A 19,791-nucleotide genomic window follows, 5' to 3' on the forward strand; every position below is an offset into this window, starting at 1 on the left:
TATTTCGCATTCAGCGCATTTCTGACTCGTTATTTCCCGCCAATTTACTAAGCTGTCTTGAGCCATGTGACTTTTTAGAGTTGAAAAGAGTGAAATAAATCAAGCAAAAATATGTGTAAATATTAACAAGTTGTATTTGATCAGTTTCAAGTGAAAGAATACATCTTAGTGTTGATAAATATCAAGAAATCTCAAATTCGGGCGTGGACGAATGTGTCTTCCATTACTCTGGCCTTAAGCTTGTTTGCATTGTTGAAAGGGACTCGATGATGTTTCACCATTTTTTCATCACCGTTTAACAACTCGCGTCCGGCGCGTCTGCATGGTTTACTTCACTTGGGAAGTAAATCACGCAGATGACGTGGACATATCTTTATTAAACGGTGATGAGCAACGGTGAAACATGATTGAATCCTTAAGGGTAGATGCGGTATTGTTGGTCGAAGCAGCCACAAAATCAATTTTTATTGTCTGAATCAATATATTATTGAAAAATAACACTTTGTTGTTTTGCAAAAGTTCATTCTTCAAATCATATACTTTGAAAACTTGCTTAATTTATTGTTGTTAATGAGTTATGTACATTTTACAAAAGTGTTGTTGTTTCAGCCCTCTTTACAACATAACTCAAGAACCACAGGACCTATAAAAGCATTTCTGTGATATTTGAATTCTTCTACACGTTCGCAAGGAAATGAGCAATGCAATTTTTGCCGAAGCTCACTACCATTCGCAAGATGTTGTGAACTACCAAATCGCAACACTTTAAAATAGTGTATTCCCTTAATTCAAATATGTCCGCAAATAGTGTAGAAACATCTCATGCAGCTGTCACATCACTCCCTCTAAGGCGAATACCCCAAGAACAAAATTCACAACAATTCAAAATTAATTGCTAAGTACTAAGGTCATACTTTCTTATCAATATATACATTTATTGTCCGATTATGACTTTCTTTATTACACTATAAAAATTTCAACAATTTCAGATACACTTTGTGTATCATATAATATCACATAATAATTCTTCCATGATTTGGGAGACACTGAAAATTGTGACACAAATTTGGACCCCTATGTTTCAACTTCTTACTTGCGAATGAGGCCAAAAAAATGATTTGTTTGCTTGTCCATTGATGACTTTTTTTTTCAAGTAACAAAAGTATAATGTGAAGTACTTGTTTGTATGTAAAACACTCACTGACCACAGAATTTCCACTTAAGACAAATTCAAGGTTAACCCTACCTTATGTCTGGCAGAATTAAAATTACTTTATTTCAATGATGTTTTACTTGTGTGGACGCTGAGGATGATATACGATAAATCGGAACCCTCAGCCAGGTATGAATGGACAGGAGAAACATGAAAGAAATAATATTGTACAACATTTCTATTATATTTTCTGTTTTCAGACAAAAAGTTCATGACTTTTTTTGGAAATTGTACAAAAAACAACTTCAAAAAGAAAAAGTTCTACGGTCGAGACTGTTGGTCGGACGAGGACAAGCAAACAACTTTTTTTTGGTCTAAGTTGTATACAAACTCTCCAAATGACCAGTCTTTCTAACTAATATCCCCAAAATCTCATCATGATTTTAATGTTCTGAAAAACAAAATTAGGGTTGGAAAATATACTTCTCATACAACTCGTATAATAATTAAAAATAGTATAATCGATTTTGATTTGATTCATTACAAAAACCTGTCAGCTTTTATCGAAGTACCCAAATTAACTTTAATTGAAATCTATGGGCTATTTATGTAGTGGCTATTGGTTAATCTGTAATTGTAAGTAAAATAGGCTTGGTACTCAGTACAAATGACCATACGTGGATGTGCTGTAAACATGGGTAGCATTTTTGGCCTTTTGTTATATCACTGACCCCTTTTTCTACGCCAATGTTGGTATATGGATGGGTCCCTTTTTTCCAAAATGTTCTCATTTTTTTTTTGGAAAACAGTCCAATTTTGCCTCACTAACTAAATTTCTTAAAATTTCCTTAAAAGTTTTGGGAAAAGTTGTAAAAATTAAAACAAATCATATTAAATTTGGCTGAAAATTTTGAATTTTGGTATATAGATGGGTCCAAGATTAGCATTTGATGGGTCCACTTTCAAATTCTCAGTGGCCCACCCCTACCCAAACCAAACTTGAGTACCCCCAGGTTTGGGAACAACTTCATAGCCATTCGATTTACAACTTAGCAGCTGTAGCAGCAGGGTGAGGACTGGGTGAAAGGTCAATGTAGATCTTGCCTTCACTCTTCCTGGAATAGAGGTACTGTGAACAGAAAAAGGAATCATGGTTAATGGTCAAATACATTTGTGATGTGATCAAGGAAAATGAGTTGGATGTCAGGAATATTGATTTTGAGATATAGCCAATGATAGTATTCAACTTCCTTTGTATTTTATTGTTCAGAGCAACCCTAACGTGACCATATATGTGACACGATCAAGGGAAATGAGTCGGATGTCGCTAATATTGATTGTGAGATATTGGCAAAGAAAGTGTTAAAATTCTTTTGTTTTATATATTGTTTTCAGGAATTGATAAATTGATGTAACTTCACAAAGAAATGGGGTTTTCAGTTTCTGAAAGCTCTAAAAATCCTCTTTAGAAACATGTGTAAAACTCATTTTCGACCAGGGCCGACATGTGACTCATTCCCCTTGATCATGTCACATATATGGAACTGTAGGTCTAATTTGAAGATCTGAGAATGGCTCATGTAATGAAATTGAAAGCTAAATTTTGATCTTCATCAACAGTGGACTCATTTAGCTTGATCGCACCACATTTTTTAAATAGCAGTGGCTCTGGAAGATTTTCAACAAGGGGAGGGACAGACAAAATGAAAGTTTGTTGACGACTTGTTCTGGGGGGTGCCTGGGAGGGGTTCTAAAAACTAAACTAAATTTTGGATTTATAAAGCGCCTTTCTCCAGATCTTAGAGGACTCGAAGTGCTGTAATTTTGCTGCAATGGTGAATCATCACAATAAGATCGCATCAACTAGGTTGCTGCCGAACGGCGCACACCTACCCGCATTTAGATTGTAACATCCACCAATTATCTGTGCAGCTCCCCAAATTCCATTGGGTGAAGGAAGTTCTTGATAACCAAACAACTAATCACCGATTTTTGCGATACAGGAGGAAACCGGAGATCCCGGAGAAAACCTGCGAGAAGCGAGCATGGAATCGGGATAAACCAAGTGCACATGAGTCCTTGGGCGCGCCGGGCTTGAACCCGGGACCTCAGTGGTGCAAAGCGAGGAATTACCGCTGCGCTAACTCACCCTCCTTTGGAATCGGAAAATTTAACAAAAATAGGTCAAAATGGCCTATAAATAAAGTCAGAAATAAAAAATAAAACAAAACTATGTCTGATAATTCTGTCAGTCAAACTCCAGCACTACCTCTGATTGGTTAATACTATATCACGTAACTAGGGTGGTGCCTTTGTTAGTTATGTGATACTAACCAATCACAGGCAGTGCAGAATTTAACTGACAGGATCATCTGATGCAAACTAGTTTCTGGCTTTTATAATAACATTTGTGTTATGCTTGTTAGTGATGAATGAAAAGTATTCCACACGTGATGGAAACATGAAAAATTATTTGATGTGCCTGTGTCAGGTGTGACAGGATCATGTGCCATTTGTTTTAAAATACATATCCAATTTCAGATGCAGGTTAAAATGTTAACATGGACACAACTGAGCAGAATCAGGTACCCACATTCTAGTGGTAAAGTCCAACATGAATATTATATAAAGTTAAAACCTGAGGTAGGGGGACACTTAACACAAATGACCATATGGGTATGATCCCCTGGAGAGACCCCTGTTTTTAGATAGCACAGCTCCCACAGATATCTGAATTTTTACCAAAACAGAGTGCTGAAAGACCCTTGATTTTGATCATTTCAGTTCTAAAAGACCCCTAAATTGCTCATTCCTCACAATTCTGTTTTTCAATCAGCCTTGATTTTGATCATTCGCTGCTCCAAATACCCCCCTTTTCCAGTACGGTGTTATCTGATCTCCCAAAGATAGACCACCTCAAAATTCCAAGGGGAGTACATCCACCAAATATTTACAATATTTACTCATCAAATTTTGTTCCAGACACTGCGGAGTAACATACTCCATTCTCAATAGTTGGAAATTTAATGAAGTGTCTGAATCAAACTTGGGTGAGTGCTGCAGACTTAATCCATGGGCTCATAAAAGCCTACACTACTAAGTTTTTCAGTTGTTAACCTAAACATTGATGAGGGCATCAGTCTACTAACTCAACCAATTTCCCAACTGAAGAACTCTATACTTCCCAAATTATTTGTACTTACATCAACTCCATCAAAGATTTCCTCTAAGCCTTTTAGTTGTCTCTTGGTGTGATTTTTTCCATTGTCTACTTGAACCTTGAGGGCGCCAGATGCCATGAGCGTGCCCAGTCTTGTTAGGGATTCTCCATATTTGTCAGCATAATGGAACATGAGAAAACCACATACCGAGGCAGACTTTTGTAAAAGCTTTAAAAAATAAAATTCAATATGAAATTTTATTTAAGTGAATATTCATGCTATGATAGGGATGATGACAACGGGCTGTTCCAGTTAAAATGCATACACCCCCTATGGAAGACATGACCTTAATCTTCCATATCGGGAATGTGAATTTTAAATGGGGTTGCCTGGATGGGTGATTCCATTTTGAAATCTACACCTCCTCTACGGGAGATTTAGGTCATATCTTCCATAGAGGGTATATGGATTTCAACTGGAATTTTGTTAATTTTGTTTCATTTTGAAGTAATAAAGATACAATTTCAATACATTTCTCAAAGTTAATTTACACAATAACTAAGTTTAACAGAAAACAACATCAAAAGCTGTAACTCTCTCAAAATGTAGTGATGTATAAATTCTAGTTCACTACAGCAAGGCCAAAAGACAGATAAACAGTCATAGCATCTCTTTCACAAGTGCTTGTTTTGGCTCTATTTCAAATTTGATTTTCGTATCAAATATGTCACTCATTTTGCTTATCAGGGCCGGATTTACCATTGGGCCATATGGGCCCGGGCCCGGGCCCAGGATAAATGGCATCTTCCTTTTTAGCGCGAAACACTAGAAATGCTTTGGTAAAATTGTGTGTGCTTCACATGCACTGGCTTTTATATAGCAAAATTCACTTTCATTTTGAGCTAAATTATAATGCTTCTGCCGTCACTGTCGATCTTATACGTAAACCAAAATTTGGTCACTTGAGTCCACATGCCTTACTCATGGTTGAGTTTGGGGGCCTCAAAATTTTAGCCTGGCCCAGGGCCCCCCAAAAGGTGAATCCAAACCTGTGCTAGATTGTATCAAATACACACAACACAAAAAGAGAGTCCTCACTTACATAACCCAATATGAATCTAAACCTACTCATATTATGACAATATGATTGACTACGGTCCAATTTTTACCACATAGCAACTAAAAGCCTAAATTGGCAAAGATTGATACCAGTTGGGTCATTTTCAGAAGTTGCAAATGTTGCTAGTGACGAACCCCTGTCGACTATCCCAGGTGCCTGGTTTATTCAATTGTTATTTGAAACATATGAATTCTCGCTATTCACAATAAAGAGCGCCGCCAGCGGTTTGCGATGTAATCGTGATGTATCATGGGAAAAGGTCGACATCCAAGTCCGGCATAATACGAATATTACCATGCTATTACATAGGAACATGTGACAATATTTTTTAGTTTGTCAAAATAAAGGTGTTACACGCGAATCGATACTCAATAATACTTAATAATGTGATTTGAAATGTGCACAATTAATTTTTCTCTATCGATTTGCGTGTAATACCGTTATATTGACAAACTAAAAAATTGTCATGTGTTCCTATGTAATAGCATGGTAATATTCAGATTATGTAGACTTGATGTCGACCTTTTCCCATGATACATCATGATTACATCGCAAACCGCTGGCGGCGCCCTTATTGTGAATAGCGAGAATTGTTACAATGCTTTACTACTGCATACAATGTACATGGGCATGATGCGATTAATATTACCTAGCAGTCATTTCAGGCTATGTTGTGGTCACGCTCTGCTATTCACCTCTACAGCTCTATCTGCTACTTTTTTAATTTACAATTTTTACAAATGAACCAAATTTCATATACTGGTATCAATCTTTGTCAATTTGGAGCTTTTGGTAGCAAATTTGGTATCAAACTGGAGTAAACAAGATTCTGCACACGACCATACCAATCAAATCGTCACAACATGTACAGGTTTTCATGACGTGTTACATAAGTGAGGAGTTTTTTGTGTGTTGTGGTTATTACACTAACCCTAGGAGCTAGAGTACTCCCAAAACCAGATGGATTGAAGCCTACATCACTTTGGTAACCAGAAATGTACCCAATGACTATCAAGCGACCCCTATTAGCTAATCTGAAAAACAAAGGGAAAAAATAATCAATTGAGTGAGAGCAACTGTCATACATATGGCATATATTGAAGGCACAGCGTAACACGTAAGACTTACAATTGACTTTAAAACAGGGACGCTGTTTAGGACTATGCAAACAGTAATAAATTCCAACTTTCACCATTTTACCACAGACGTACACAAATTATACACAATTTTTAAGACATTCAAACCATTACCGGACAGGGACTGATTTTGATGAGGTACAGGTGTGTTCTCGATATTTTTTAAAGAAAACAGTAAAATATCCTCAACAAATATCCTAAAGCAATGTACTTGCCAAGTATGTTGGTTGGTCAGGATAAATTTTCATTATACTATGCTTTTGTAAAATATTTATCAAATTAATTATTTAATTGTAATGGCTGTCACAAATAGTGAACCAAAATAACATTATTTAATTGATTGATGGGGGGAGGAGCAAAGGTTAAAATCAGGGATTCCATCCCTATCCCCACATACACAACCATTGGTCACACCATTGCCAAATGGTTAGTTTTGGGGCATCTCTAAGGCAGCAAAAATCCACATACCCCTGATGTATATACAATTATAAACAGTGACTTACGCTTTAACACAGGTTTCAAACATTTCACCTCCAACAGTCTCATACACAACATCAATCCCTTTCTGTGAAACAAATCATACACACATAATTCATAGTTGATATGAAGTGGTTAAATATGGTTCACAAGAAAAGAATTGTCAATAAATTGATAAGTGAATAATTCAAGTCCTCCAAATAGGATGCCTCCAAATTTGGGGCCTCCAAATAGAGGCCCCAAAACAAATCCACATTGCAGTTCATTTACACCCTAACAAATTTCTAAGGATAATTTGTTTGTAGAATATGGACCCATACCTTTGGTTAAGATATACCCATATTTTACATTCGCACAGTACCAAAAAAAAAGGAATTTGAGCTTTAAAATAGTTTAAGGACAGTGTTTTTAAGCATGTTTACAGTACACACAAGGCAAAGTAAAAATAAAAACATGTTTAATAGCATCCTGGTGTTTTGAAAAAGGCGCGGACGAAGCATCTGACCCTTGAATAATCATGTTCCATAATCATATTATAGATTGGTGAATAAACAAGTTCACTGGACCAGTGTCTGATCTGTGTTTCCTATTTTTTAAATGATATCTCTGAAACTTGTATTTTAATAAATAAAAAGTTTTAAAAAAGCACAGTGATTTATAGTGCGCTACGCACAGGCCCAATGCCTTATGTTGATTCACAAGCCTCAGCACACTTTACAGGTTTTTGCTGAAAACTATGGCCCACATCATTCCATAAACCATTAAGCAACAACACATCGACTTGCAGCTAAGAAGCACACACTCTAGACATTCCATAATAGGCCTTCGCAGCCAGGATCAGTTCCCCGAGTTTTGTACGGCTTACAACGAGACAATTAGCAGTAAGTTCCTTGTCCACAGAAATTTTAAGCTAACTCAATTTTTACATGATGATAGTGTTACTCACTATTACTCACAGGATATTCTTTGCGTAGTACATCAGCTAATTTCTCTTGGGTGTAATTGACAGGCCGATCACAACCTATACTCTACAGAAATATAAGAATGAAAATCAATCGTCAAAAATATTATATCTGAGTAGAAAAATACAACCACCTCCCTTTTAAGTATGTCGTTTGAAAAGGAGCACTTAATAATCTGGGTGCTCGGGTAGAGAAATGGATCCCTTTTTTGGGTAAAAATTTGTATAAATACCCAGCAAACACAAAACGTTTTCGACATCATTCGCAAAAGGTTATAAAAGGTTGTCAGTAAACGTTTAAATGTCGGGTTATATAAAGGGTATATTAAGAGTATAAAACGTTTTTATAACCTTAAAAAACATTTTCTGATAATCTACTGCTCAGCAAACAAAAATGTTTTACAGAAAACGTTTAAGGGGGTACTACACCCCTGGCAAATTTTGTGCCTATTTTTGCATTTTTCTAAAAAATTATAACACATTGATGACAAGTTAGATATGTATATTATAGGGGCAAGGAGTACAACTACTGTACTGAAAATTCAGCAACTCACAGCAAGTAGTTATTGATTTATTGATCAAATATTGGTTTTCCCTCATTTATGACTGTAACTCCACAACTGTTGTCTGTGCTGAAATAAAATTTCCAGTGCAGTAGTTGTAGTCCTTGCCCCTATAATATACATATCTTACTTGTCCCCAATGCGCTATAATTTTGGAGAAAACTGCAAAAATAGGCACAAAATTGGGTAGGGGTGTAGTACCCCCTTAAATGTCGGGTTATATAAAGGGTATAAAAACGTTTTAATAACATTCCAAAAACATTCTTGAAAACTTGATACAAAATATTCTGAACAGAATGTTATTTGGGGGTTGAAAAAATATTTTGCGAAAAATGTTTGCCCAAAATATTTTCATTAACATTTTAAAAACGTTTTCATGACCTTTATATAACCCGACATTTAAATGTTATTAAAAGGTTTTGAAAAAAACATTTTAAGAACATTTCTGTGTTTGCTGGGTTCAAATATTTTAACATAATGTTATTTAAGTATTGACACAATATTTGGCAAAAATGTTTGCAAAAATAGTTTACAATAACATTTTTTGAAAACATTTAAAATATTGTTGTAGTGTGTTTTCATACAAAAGCGTTTTAAAAGCGTTATCATGACCTTTATATAACCCGACATTTTAATGTTATTAAAACGTTTTACCTAAATCAAAAGCCAAAATATAACTTATTTAAAATGTTTTAAAAACGTTTTTGTGTTTGCTGGGTATGGGTTCATTTCTGAGGCACATCTCCTGACAACAAACTTGAGTACGCCAGGATTGAATGCATGGTGATGCTGAGAGCCTGACACCTAACTTAGATTTGTGTCGTTTTTTTTTCAAATTTCGGCAAAGATCAGCCATCTCCAATCCATACCAAGTTCTGTAAATAATGATCATGAGTGCCAGGGCAGCTCTCCGGATGCACTAAAAAAGTCTTCTGGTCCCTGTACACCTCCCATATGACCTTCCAACATTATAAATACCAGCAATTCCCCAGCCCTCCATTTAGTGACAGCCCTGGTCCAACAAAGAATTTGGGAGTAAAATTGCTCAGAGTACTCATGCATATACTTGTTTATTCTCATAAAGGAAAAGTTACAAATGAAAACATTCCTCACCTTAAGAAATTCCACTTTGGATTGAGTTGAACAGGTTCCTATCACATGACATCCAGCTAACTTGGCAAGTTGAACCTATACAAAGATAAATGGAATCATTAAAACAGCAGGAGGGGGGAGAAGAAAACACATGGCATGCTCTCATGTCCATGTAATGTGCATCATTTTCAATAATTCTAAAGACAAATGGCACAAACTCAAATGTGAATTATGCTTATGTGTTCATATAAAGAGATTTCAAAAATCTACAGACCACAACAATATTTAATACTTTTTGACTCAAAATTAACATGTGTTCATGTACCAACTATTAAATTTATGTGTAATGAAAATACATAGAATGATACTGGGGGAGGGGGCTTAAGTTAAACAGTGTACACTTTTGTATGATATTATACTTACTGCAAACTGGCCAGTGCCTCCTGCGGCAGCTGTTTGGAAAAAAAAAGATAATTGTGTTTTAATTGGTATAAAAGTAATCATTAAAGTAATATTATCTTGATTGACTATGAGTTTGTTACATCAGAGGATTCAGAAAAACCTGCAGTTCCTGACATATTATACATGGGTGGTCATCAATACCAATATGCTAAAAATCAAGGAAAGGGCTTCATGGTGCAGCCGAATCCTGCCTACATGTATGCCAGAGCTGACAACCAGCCGTTTTATATGGTGTATTTTTATCATTGAACTCAACCGTGCATTGTAAACTCTTAAAGCCATATTATAACATTTGCTGAGGAAGACGCTCTCACTGAATTTTTAAAATTCCTTTTTTTATACGATTAAATTGTACTTTATTAAACCAATATACCCTGCAAAAATCAAGACTCTAGGCGCTTCATTATTAGTCGAACGCATACACGATGTTCATAACACACAGTACGTACACGGCGTGCGGGACGGTGATATATACAACAAAGGGTCGTACCACAACATGACCGAAGGAGTAGTGCGTATTGGCGACATGTCGCTGGTAGTAAATTCAATTTTCTTTGCTTTGCCGTGTTGTTCGGCTCAAAAATAAAAGGGATATATCTGACAGTAAAAGCTAACATTTTATGGTAAAGAAATGCTAATCTATATTTTGTTTGAAAATGCTATAATATGGCTTTAAGTTTCACCTGGTTTTTAAGATGTAGTCTGTAATTGGTTATCTTTTTCATACTTTTAAGCTTGTATATCATTCTTATATTAATCATGCTTGTTTATTTGTTTTTGCTATGATGTATTTTTATGTACAGTGCTTAGGGGCCTCTGGGTATCAAACGCTATATTAAGGGCTATATCAAACGCTATATTATTAAGGGCACTGTGACTCAGTGGTATATGGCCTTGGACTCATAATCCGAGAGCTGCTCGACGTGCGTGGGCAAGGCGCTTTGCCTCGCTTGTGGCTTGCCTCACCTCACCCAGGTGCAATGGGAAGCTGTTAGGGTAGTCACAGTCGTTGTACTGATGAACCCTGCACCACTTGTAGGCTGCAAATGTGGTTCCGACATATTCTAATGACGGCGGAATAAATGTAAAGCGCTTTGAGGCTGTTTACGGCATAAAGCGCTATATAAATATCTACTCTTTTTATTTATTAAATGCTGCTTTATTACTCTGATCATAGTGGCCACAATCTAGGTACAAGTATTTGACGGATTATGTACAGAATTTGACTATCGTTTTTACCTGTAATTAAGACAGTTTCACCTTCCTTCATTCTCCCTACCTGTATCATGAAATAAAAAATGTCATACATTATAATGCAAAGTAGCAACAAGGTATGACGTCAGATTAGAAACGTTGTCAAGCTTTTGTCAGGTACGGCTCTGACCTCATCTGACACCGATGTGCCATAAAAATTTTCCCCATTTTCGACATGCCAAAATTTCTTTGCAAATTTTTGGGAACTTAAAGTCAGTAATGCATGGAACTGCATTCCTAAAAAATAGAAACAAAATGTGACTTTTTAATAGAAATCTGGTCCCACTACTAGGGGGTATAAAAACTATTCCCACTAGCTAGGGGTTATCTCCAGAAAACCCGGATCTAGCATGGGTACCCAGATACCACCACCCCCTTGAAAATGTCCTTATCCCTACATGTTGATTAAAAAATAAACAATTTGACAATCATTAGCAACATTTCCTTACCTCTCTCAAACTCAAATCTGCTGTCATTCCACTCACGAGGAGACTAAGGAATTCTGGGCGAATATCTGGTACTGGCATTGCATGGGTAGCTGGAAGGACCTACAATGTAGAATGAAAAATACAGTAATTTGGAAGATCATCAGCTAATTAATATACCAGCTTTGGTGTTTTTTGTTTTAAGTTATTCTTCACTGGATGATAAATAAAGACAACTATTTTTGTAGAAAAGTCTAAGATTCGAGCAAAGAGATTAGACGCAAAGAGAAGCAACTCTGTCATGTTTGCATGTCACTCATGGAGGACAAAATAGCGTACATGTACCTCCTGATTGTTTCATTGTGTGCCTGTGCAATTCAAAAGCTTTCAAAGAAGTTTCAGGGGCATATCCAGGGGAGTGCATGCAGAAGGTTTCAGGGAACGCTTGTGACCTCAGAGATCAATCCAAGATGCAAATAATAATTTGATATCAGGTTTTTCTCGACAAATGCAGGTGGTACACTATTTTGGTCTTCAATGTCTGACAAACAAAATTCTGCAGGGTGTATACACACCAGCGTTTACTCTACAAATTGGTGCACCAAATAAAGCATTTTTCCATCAACTCTTGGCTATTTATATTTACCTGTCGTATTTCTGCTGTGGCTCTAAAACTGAAGCTAAATGCCCTTCTTACTTGCTATAAACCATGGTACTACTTACTGAATACTCAGAGAAGGCACCAAATTTCATATACATCACCCCCTGGCCAACTCGTAAACTTTTCACATCTTTTCCAATGCCAACAATTTCTCCAATACCCTAGATGTAAGAAAATTAAAAACAACATTATTATGTGAGGTGATGCAAGACAGACACACACACCCCCACCCAGACACCCCGACAGTCAGGCACACCCCTATATACGTAGGGAACACAGATGACATATGATGGCAAATATACATATAAAATAAGATAGCCTTTATCTTGATACCAGTCCACGTCCCAAGTGGATGTTGTTTCCATTGTGAACATTAAGCATCTTCTTCATGCATCTTAAGGGTGGTGCAATAATTATGTGTACCCTGAAGTGAATTCTCAAAATGGTCTGCCAAATATCGCTTCCTCCCCCCCTTTGGCCGTGCCAAAAAATCTTTGCCCCCCCCCCTTTTGACGTGCCAAAAAATCTTTGCCCCCCCCCCCTTACACATGCAAGATTTTTGGGAACCCGAATTTAAAACCTTAAATTGTCTTATCATATAATGCGAGCGCAGCGAACAGGAAATTTTGCATATTTGAACGTGTTCCTAACGTTTTCCTACGCCTTTTTAGGGCGTAATATAGAAACGGTGCCCAAAATATCTGTGCCAAAAATTGCTTGCCCCCACCTTTCGACCTGCCAAAAATCGCTTGACCCCCCCTTTTGACCTGCCAAAAATGCTTGCCCCCCCTTTTGGCCTGCCAAAAATCTTTGCCCCCCTATAATTCACCCCGAGGTACACATAATTATTGCACCACCCCTTAAAGTCATTTGATAACCAGACACATACAGAGAGACAGACTGTAACACGGACACACACAATGACAGTGCCTAACAGATATAATCAGCCCTGTAGCCAGGATCTTTTGTGCAGAATCTTCCACACTACGCGTATACATTGCCCTTAAACATATTAAAGCAGACCTCAAAATACTTTTAAATTTTGGGGCTTATACTTTTGAAAAATATTGCCCCTGTAATTTAACTTGGGGGGCTACTTTCAGGATTGGGGGGGGATACCCTATCACCATGTACTTGGAGCCACAAGCTTTAAAATCGTTACCTTACACTTACAGGGGCTACTTTCTATTAATCACCCTCGTAATAATGAATTTTTGAGGGCTGTTTTGGCAGGCATTTTCAGGGGCAAATCGCCCTATCTTCTGTCTATTTTGAGTGCTTCCTTAAAGTTCCAAAGTCGGGGTTGGTAGGTCAATTTGCTATTGTTTTTTTGTTTTTTTCATATTCTGCCATGCAGACGATAAATTACAAAACTCTCACAAATAAAGTTTATATGGTTTTTCAAGCTCGTTTATATGTATATCAGACTTAAATACATTATAAATTATGAATTTTTGCATTGGGCAATAAAATTTATATTCTGCCTTCTAACATGCAATGATTTGATGTAGTTGCAATATACATGTTAGTTTTGTGTGTTTCTTACCTCAAGGCCAGCTCCAAACGGAGGTTTCTGTGTTGGGTTGTATCTCCCTGTTGAATGATTAATATCAGATGCATTGATGCCAACATATCTAAGCATGAAACAATATGGTACAGTACACAAATCAGCAATCACAGCATGAAATACTGTTTAAATGGAAGCCCGTCAGAGCAGTTCTTCTGGGGTGAAACCTGCCTGGTTATCAAATTAATCAATGACAAGGGTATCTGAATTTGTTTTTGTTGCCTTAGTAGGTATGGTCCCTTCAGTGCTAAAATAGTGTTACTCAACCCTCCCCCGGCCCATATATCCTGCATTCACAAATCAGTATCTCTTTAAAAAAAAACAAAGACTCTTTGAACTTCATTGTTTATCTTGGTCTCTAAATGTAACAATTATATGATATAGTAAAAAAAGCTAAATCATAAGAAAGTTCAAACAATGTATTAGATAATATATGGAAATAAATGCCTGGATGTATTATCATTTAAATATGATTTACGATTAAATAGCTGGTAGGAGGGAATTTGTATAATTTCCTGATGTACATTATACATTATACAACCAAACAAACAAATAAACAAATATAAGGGCATATTCCAAGACTATTTGGGTTGAAATTATATCTTAAACTTGAAATGTGTCATTTGGGGGATCAGATCATGACTCAATATAAAGTGGATTTAGATCTGGTTTCTTTTTCACATGGGGGGTAGGATGGAAAAAAAATTCTTCAAGTACATGTGTATAGTGAATCCACTCAATCCAGTACCTTTTGGCAACAGAGCAAGTTTATATGGTACAAAGAGCACACAATTATATTGTGAAATATGGTGCAAAAGTGGAACAAATTTGTATGTAGAGCGCAAAATTTGGCACATTCAACTGAAATGGCCAAATATAAAGATTAATTTGGTCAGAAACCCATATACAGGCATCGACATTGGGGAATGATTGTATGGACCATTCCCCCCGCCATTCCCCCTTCTCAAAATATTGGGGGCTTCATGTCCCCGTCACCTGTCCCAGGATCTATGCTTGTGATCTGGTTGCAGATGACTAACCTTGTTTTCACCAATACTTCACTAGGTCCAGGCTCTTCCATGGGAGCTGTCTGCATTTCAACAGCCTCCCTGAAGTTGGGTGACAATCTTGTTACCATCAGCCTCCGGAAGGTCTTGGGTAGAAGTCTGGCAGCCATCCTACAGAAAGTCAAAGGATTACTTATTATTTACAATGTAGGTCAAAGTTTGGTGTATCCCCCAGGGTGTATCCCTGTCCCGGAAGTCCCGGTGGCGAGTTACAGTAACACTATATGGCGAGTTAGAGTAACACTATGAAGTCCCGGTGGCGAGTTACAGCAACACTATGAAGTCCAGGTGGCGAGTTACAGTAACACTATGAAGTCCTGGTGGCGAGTTACAGTAACACTATGATGAAGTCCCAACAGTGAGTTAAAAATGTCACAGTGTATTTTTAAGTACTGTTTTTTTTTAAAGGAAGTCTCCGACAATCACAACATTGTGCCTTACATGTAAGAAAAATAATTATCATGCACACGAATCACGTGGTTGATAATTATTTTTCTAACATATAAGGCATAATGTTATGCTTGCCGGAGACTCCCTTAAAAGCTGCTAGTCCAAAATCAGCAAAATCAGTTTCCAATTTGCTTGAGTCCTCATTTATCATATATTTCTCTCGGGCTTGCAATGATCTTGGGAATTAATATATAGAGGCAGTGCTACTGTCGCCTGTGCATAGGCTACCCTCTTCTTCTAGTATAAATAAAATCAAAAAAAGTTATACTTAATAAAAGTCATAAAACTTTTTTAAACACTTTTTTTTAAAACTTTTTAAATTTTTAAACACAACACAAATGGGCACAACACATAATCAATCAATTGATTGATTACTCAACTATTTTATGTTCCATGAAAAATATAAACAAAATGTGATAAACAAGCAACCACTAATATAAAAGAAACCTAATCATATCTCACTGCTCTTGAAATAAAAAATCATACAAATACATTTTCATCAAGATCAGTGGCGGCCACTGTGTATTCTACTGACACTGAAATCCTTTTGTTTTTACCATCATAAACTACATGTAGTTAGGACATATTATATACCTCATATATAGATTCCTGTCATCTGATTGGTTAAAAGTGCAGTCATTGAATTAGCTATGCCCTCCTTTTTAACTATTCCCCGGGCAATAGTCTTTTTAAAAGACTATTCCCCGGGCATAGTCATTTTCACATCGCGTGGTGTGCATCCTGATCAAACTCTACGCGCGCGATAGCGTGTTCGCATGACGCACGCGGCGCCAACGCGCTACATGCCAGTTGCGGTGTCGCGATCAGTTCATAACGAAAAACTTTCTTTGTAAATTTTACCATGGCCTAAAATGAACAATAAAATAGGCCTTTTACCCAATCAGATGACAAAAATCTATATTAATACGGTATATAAAACAAATATTGACTGCATTATTCGGGTCATGGTTAAAATTATAGGCCCGCGGTGATCTCAAAACCATGCTATGGTATAGCATGGTTTTGAGATCACCTTGGGCCTATAATTTTAACCATGCCCCTCATAGCAGTCAATATTTGTATACTATACACACACAGAAAAAAAAAATCAAATTGTACATGTTTGTATGTGCCAAAGTCAAAACACATAATGCCTATATAATGCACATAATGTAAATTTGTACAGTATTAATGGTATTTGTAATAACTATTGATTGCAATATTTAAAAGCAAGGCTGATATCTAGTTATATGGTAAAGTATAATTATGGAACGGACATGAGTCAAAGAATACATTAATGGTATCAATTTTTTTAAATAATCAGTTTTTGAATTTTGACCAAAACTGCATTTTTGGTTTCGGGAAATTCACAACTCGCCACATGGACTTCACGGAAATTCACAACTCGCTGCGTGGACTTTCCAGAAATTCACAACTCGCTGTATGGACTTTCTGGAAATTCACAACTCGCCGCGTGGACTTTCGGAAATTCACAACTTCGCCGCCGACGTACTTCCCGGAAATTCACAACTTCGCCGCATGGACTTTCCGGAAAAACACTGCAGGGGATAACTCGCCATTTTAACTCGCCTTTTTCTAACTCGCCTATTTTTTAACTCGCCAATAACCTGTTATCCTGCCCACTGTAGTGTAAAGTGAGTCAACACAGACAGGACAATAATTGTTTTTAAAAGTTAATTTTTCATTACTTCCATGTCCAGGTATGCGCAGGTGATCGGCGACTGCGTAGAAGTGGCGAGGTTTCCTCCCCTTTTATGTGCTGACAACAAATGGGTCAACTGTCTAAGGCCTGTCTTGTTGTCAAGACCGCATTGATCAGCCAATCGGCGTAATTGTTTATTGACAGTACCTTTTATCATTTCCAGGGTTGTAGCTAGCCTTAGTGGTGATTTTTGCTCTTTTTATGATGAAGAAATCATTAAAAAAATAAATAACCAGTTCTTTTTGATTGGCTAATAAACTCCTCAACAAAAGTTTGGAAAGTTTTTTCAAGCATCTGTATCTCAAATTATTTGTGACATATTCATATCGTGTTGCATATCAATGGATAGCTACAATACTCCCCTTTACAACGATACCCCATTTGAAACAATGACATTTTTCACGGCTGAGTACACGCCTTGTGAATGTAGTGGGGTCTCAAAAAGAATTTGCCAAATTACCATTATTCTGTGCAGCAAGCTGCAATCCCATAACTTCACAATCTGGGACCTAAATGCAATCCTCCAAGATGACACCGCTCGCCCCACATAGCCACGGTAGTCAACGACTACCTTCAGAATATGGGAGTAGAGTCAAAATGGCCTGCCATCAGGCCAGACCCGGGGGCCAGACCTCAACCCGATTGAACACTTGTGGGACCAGCTTGATCGTGTTGTGCATCCCAGAGGAGCCCTAGTTCCAGTAACTGTAACTCGTCGTACCGTTGATTTCATGAAGTTTATGATAAAGACTGAAGTTTTGCTGGCAGGACTAAGAGAAGCCCATATGCAACCACATTGAATGACCTGCGACGAATCCTCGTTGAAGAATGGAATTCCATCCAACAGTAACGTGTAACCAGGTCGGTGAGCAGCATGAGGAGAAGGTGCATGACTATTGTGGCTGCCTGTGGTTTTTCCACCCGCTATTGAGGTTAGTGGCTAGCGTTGTTTGAGCACAGAATAATGGTCAATTTGGCAAATTCTGTTTGAGACCCCACTACATTCACATGGCGCGTACTCAGCCGCGAAAAATGTTATTGTTTCAAATGTGGTGTCATTGTAAAGGGGAGTATTGTAGCTATCCAGTGATATGCAACACGATATGAATATGTCACAAATAATTGGAGACACAGATGCTTGAAAAAACTTTCCAAACTTTTGTTGAGGAGTTTACTTTTCCCTAGTCCCAGTAACTGAGAACGTGACGACATTTACTTTTACATTGGGTATTATCTGATATGTCACCCGCTCATTTAACGTCCAAACTGATAGTCTCAGGTCCAAATGATTATGTCTGTGTTCGATTTTCCTAGTTACTAGGACTAACTTTTCCCATGACGTTATCCAGCATGTGCTGTTCGCATATCTGATTATTCAGCTCACTGGTAGGTATGTCCACATTGCTTATTATAGAGGGCGACGTTCAACTCAAAAAACTCAAAAGTTGCGACCACAGTCAATGGCTTAACTGTGTAATCCCCATAGGAAAATACAAAATTTTGAAATTTGGACACTAGAAACTTGGAGATGTAGTCTAAAAAGTGCTGGTGGTACTTTTTATTTTGAGTCACCAACCCTTAATAATTCTATAACCCCCACTAAATATTTTGAATGTTAAAAATTTTTTGGTCTCAAAATTCTATGACCCCCAGTACATATATATGCATATATTCATGACGCGCCACCCCCTTCCGAAGAAAATGACAGCCATCAATCAATAGCTATTTGGAACGGCGTGTACGTGGTCATTGGCCAATTGGCAGACTGTTTGTGTGGAGGGAGCGTAACCAAACTGGCTACATAGGAGACTACCGTCAGTGGTGGGCGGGCCGCCCGGCACCGCCCAATCGTAGTACAACCCTGATCATTTCTGTGTTTACATATCTGCCTTGCTTGGCGCAGCATTAACACAACCTCACATACACAGGACACAGGCGTAATTAAGAAAAAATTAACTTTATATATATTTATATTTCATGCTTATCTTTTCTATCTATAAAGTATATATGGACATGGTAATGGATGATTTATATACCGTACTGCAAATTTATTTTTTCATAGTGCATTGACTTGAGTGCAATGCAAACTGCAAACTGCAATCAGCCTGCACACTGCACTGCACTACTGCACTGCAGCTGCATCACTCATCTCATTTCTCTTTATTTATTTTATATATCTACCTTTTTTGTGTAGACACTGTAGTGTAATATAAGCTTATCTCAGACTCTCAGTAACCCTGTGCTCAGAATGACACTCAATGCACTGCACATTCACTCATTCAGCATGTTCAGCACACTGCACTATTTATTTTATGCTGCAATCTTGTCAGCTGATTCTGGTCACATGTTTTATGTTTATGAACCGGCAGGTCATTTGAGGTCAATCAATTACAAGTCCGTTGACCTTGAGAAAAAATAGTAAATTCCACCCAATTGGGTGTATTGATATACAAGGAAATTTACGTAATGTAAAAGTTTCATTCAATAGCTGGTTTGGGCGGAACAATGCCAGCGATTGG

The 19,791-nt window shown here is 37.3% G+C and overlaps 1 protein-coding gene across 1 annotated transcript; it reads right to left on the reverse strand.

The window, feature by feature from the left end:
- Positions 1-913: 913 nt before the first annotated feature.
- LOC140168317 (prostaglandin reductase-3-like) lies at positions 914-19,490 on the reverse strand. Its single transcript, XM_072191679.1, has 13 exons — positions 19,454-19,490; positions 15,073-15,210; positions 14,012-14,099; positions 12,528-12,626; positions 11,829-11,927; positions 11,365-11,404; positions 10,087-10,115; positions 9,685-9,759; positions 8,004-8,075; positions 7,074-7,135; positions 6,366-6,468; positions 4,357-4,542; positions 914-2,282 (listed from the first exon to the last, which is right to left on the reverse strand). The coding sequence occupies exons 2-13, from the start codon at positions 15,207-15,209 to the stop codon at positions 2,196-2,198; spliced, it is 1,077 nt and encodes a 358-aa protein (XP_072047780.1). The 5' UTR covers position 15,210; positions 19,454-19,490; the 3' UTR covers positions 914-2,195.
- Between the last annotated feature and the right edge of the window lie 301 nt (positions 19,491-19,791).

Source organism: Amphiura filiformis, chromosome 13 (genome assembly GCF_039555335.1).
Source record: "Amphiura filiformis chromosome 13, Afil_fr2py, whole genome shotgun sequence".
Taxonomy (NCBI): Eukaryota; Metazoa; Echinodermata; class Ophiuroidea; order Amphilepidida; family Amphiuridae; genus Amphiura; species Amphiura filiformis.

What these genes read in the sequence shown, in the direction of transcription:
- LOC140168317 (XM_072191679.1), bottom strand. Translation starts at nt 15,209, where the DNA reads ATGGCTGCCAGACTTCTACCCAAGACCTTCCGGAGGCTGATGGTAACA. An exon ending in TGAAACTGTCTTAATTACAG is followed by an intron (nt 10,116 to 11,364) that starts GTAAAAACGATA and finishes TTTTCCAAACAG; the next exon opens with CTGCCGCAGGAGGCACTGGC. An exon ending in GAGGCACTGGCCAGTTTGCA is followed by an intron (nt 9,760 to 10,086) that starts GTAAGTATAATA and finishes ATCTTTGTATAG; the next exon opens with GTTCAACTTGCCAAGTTAGC.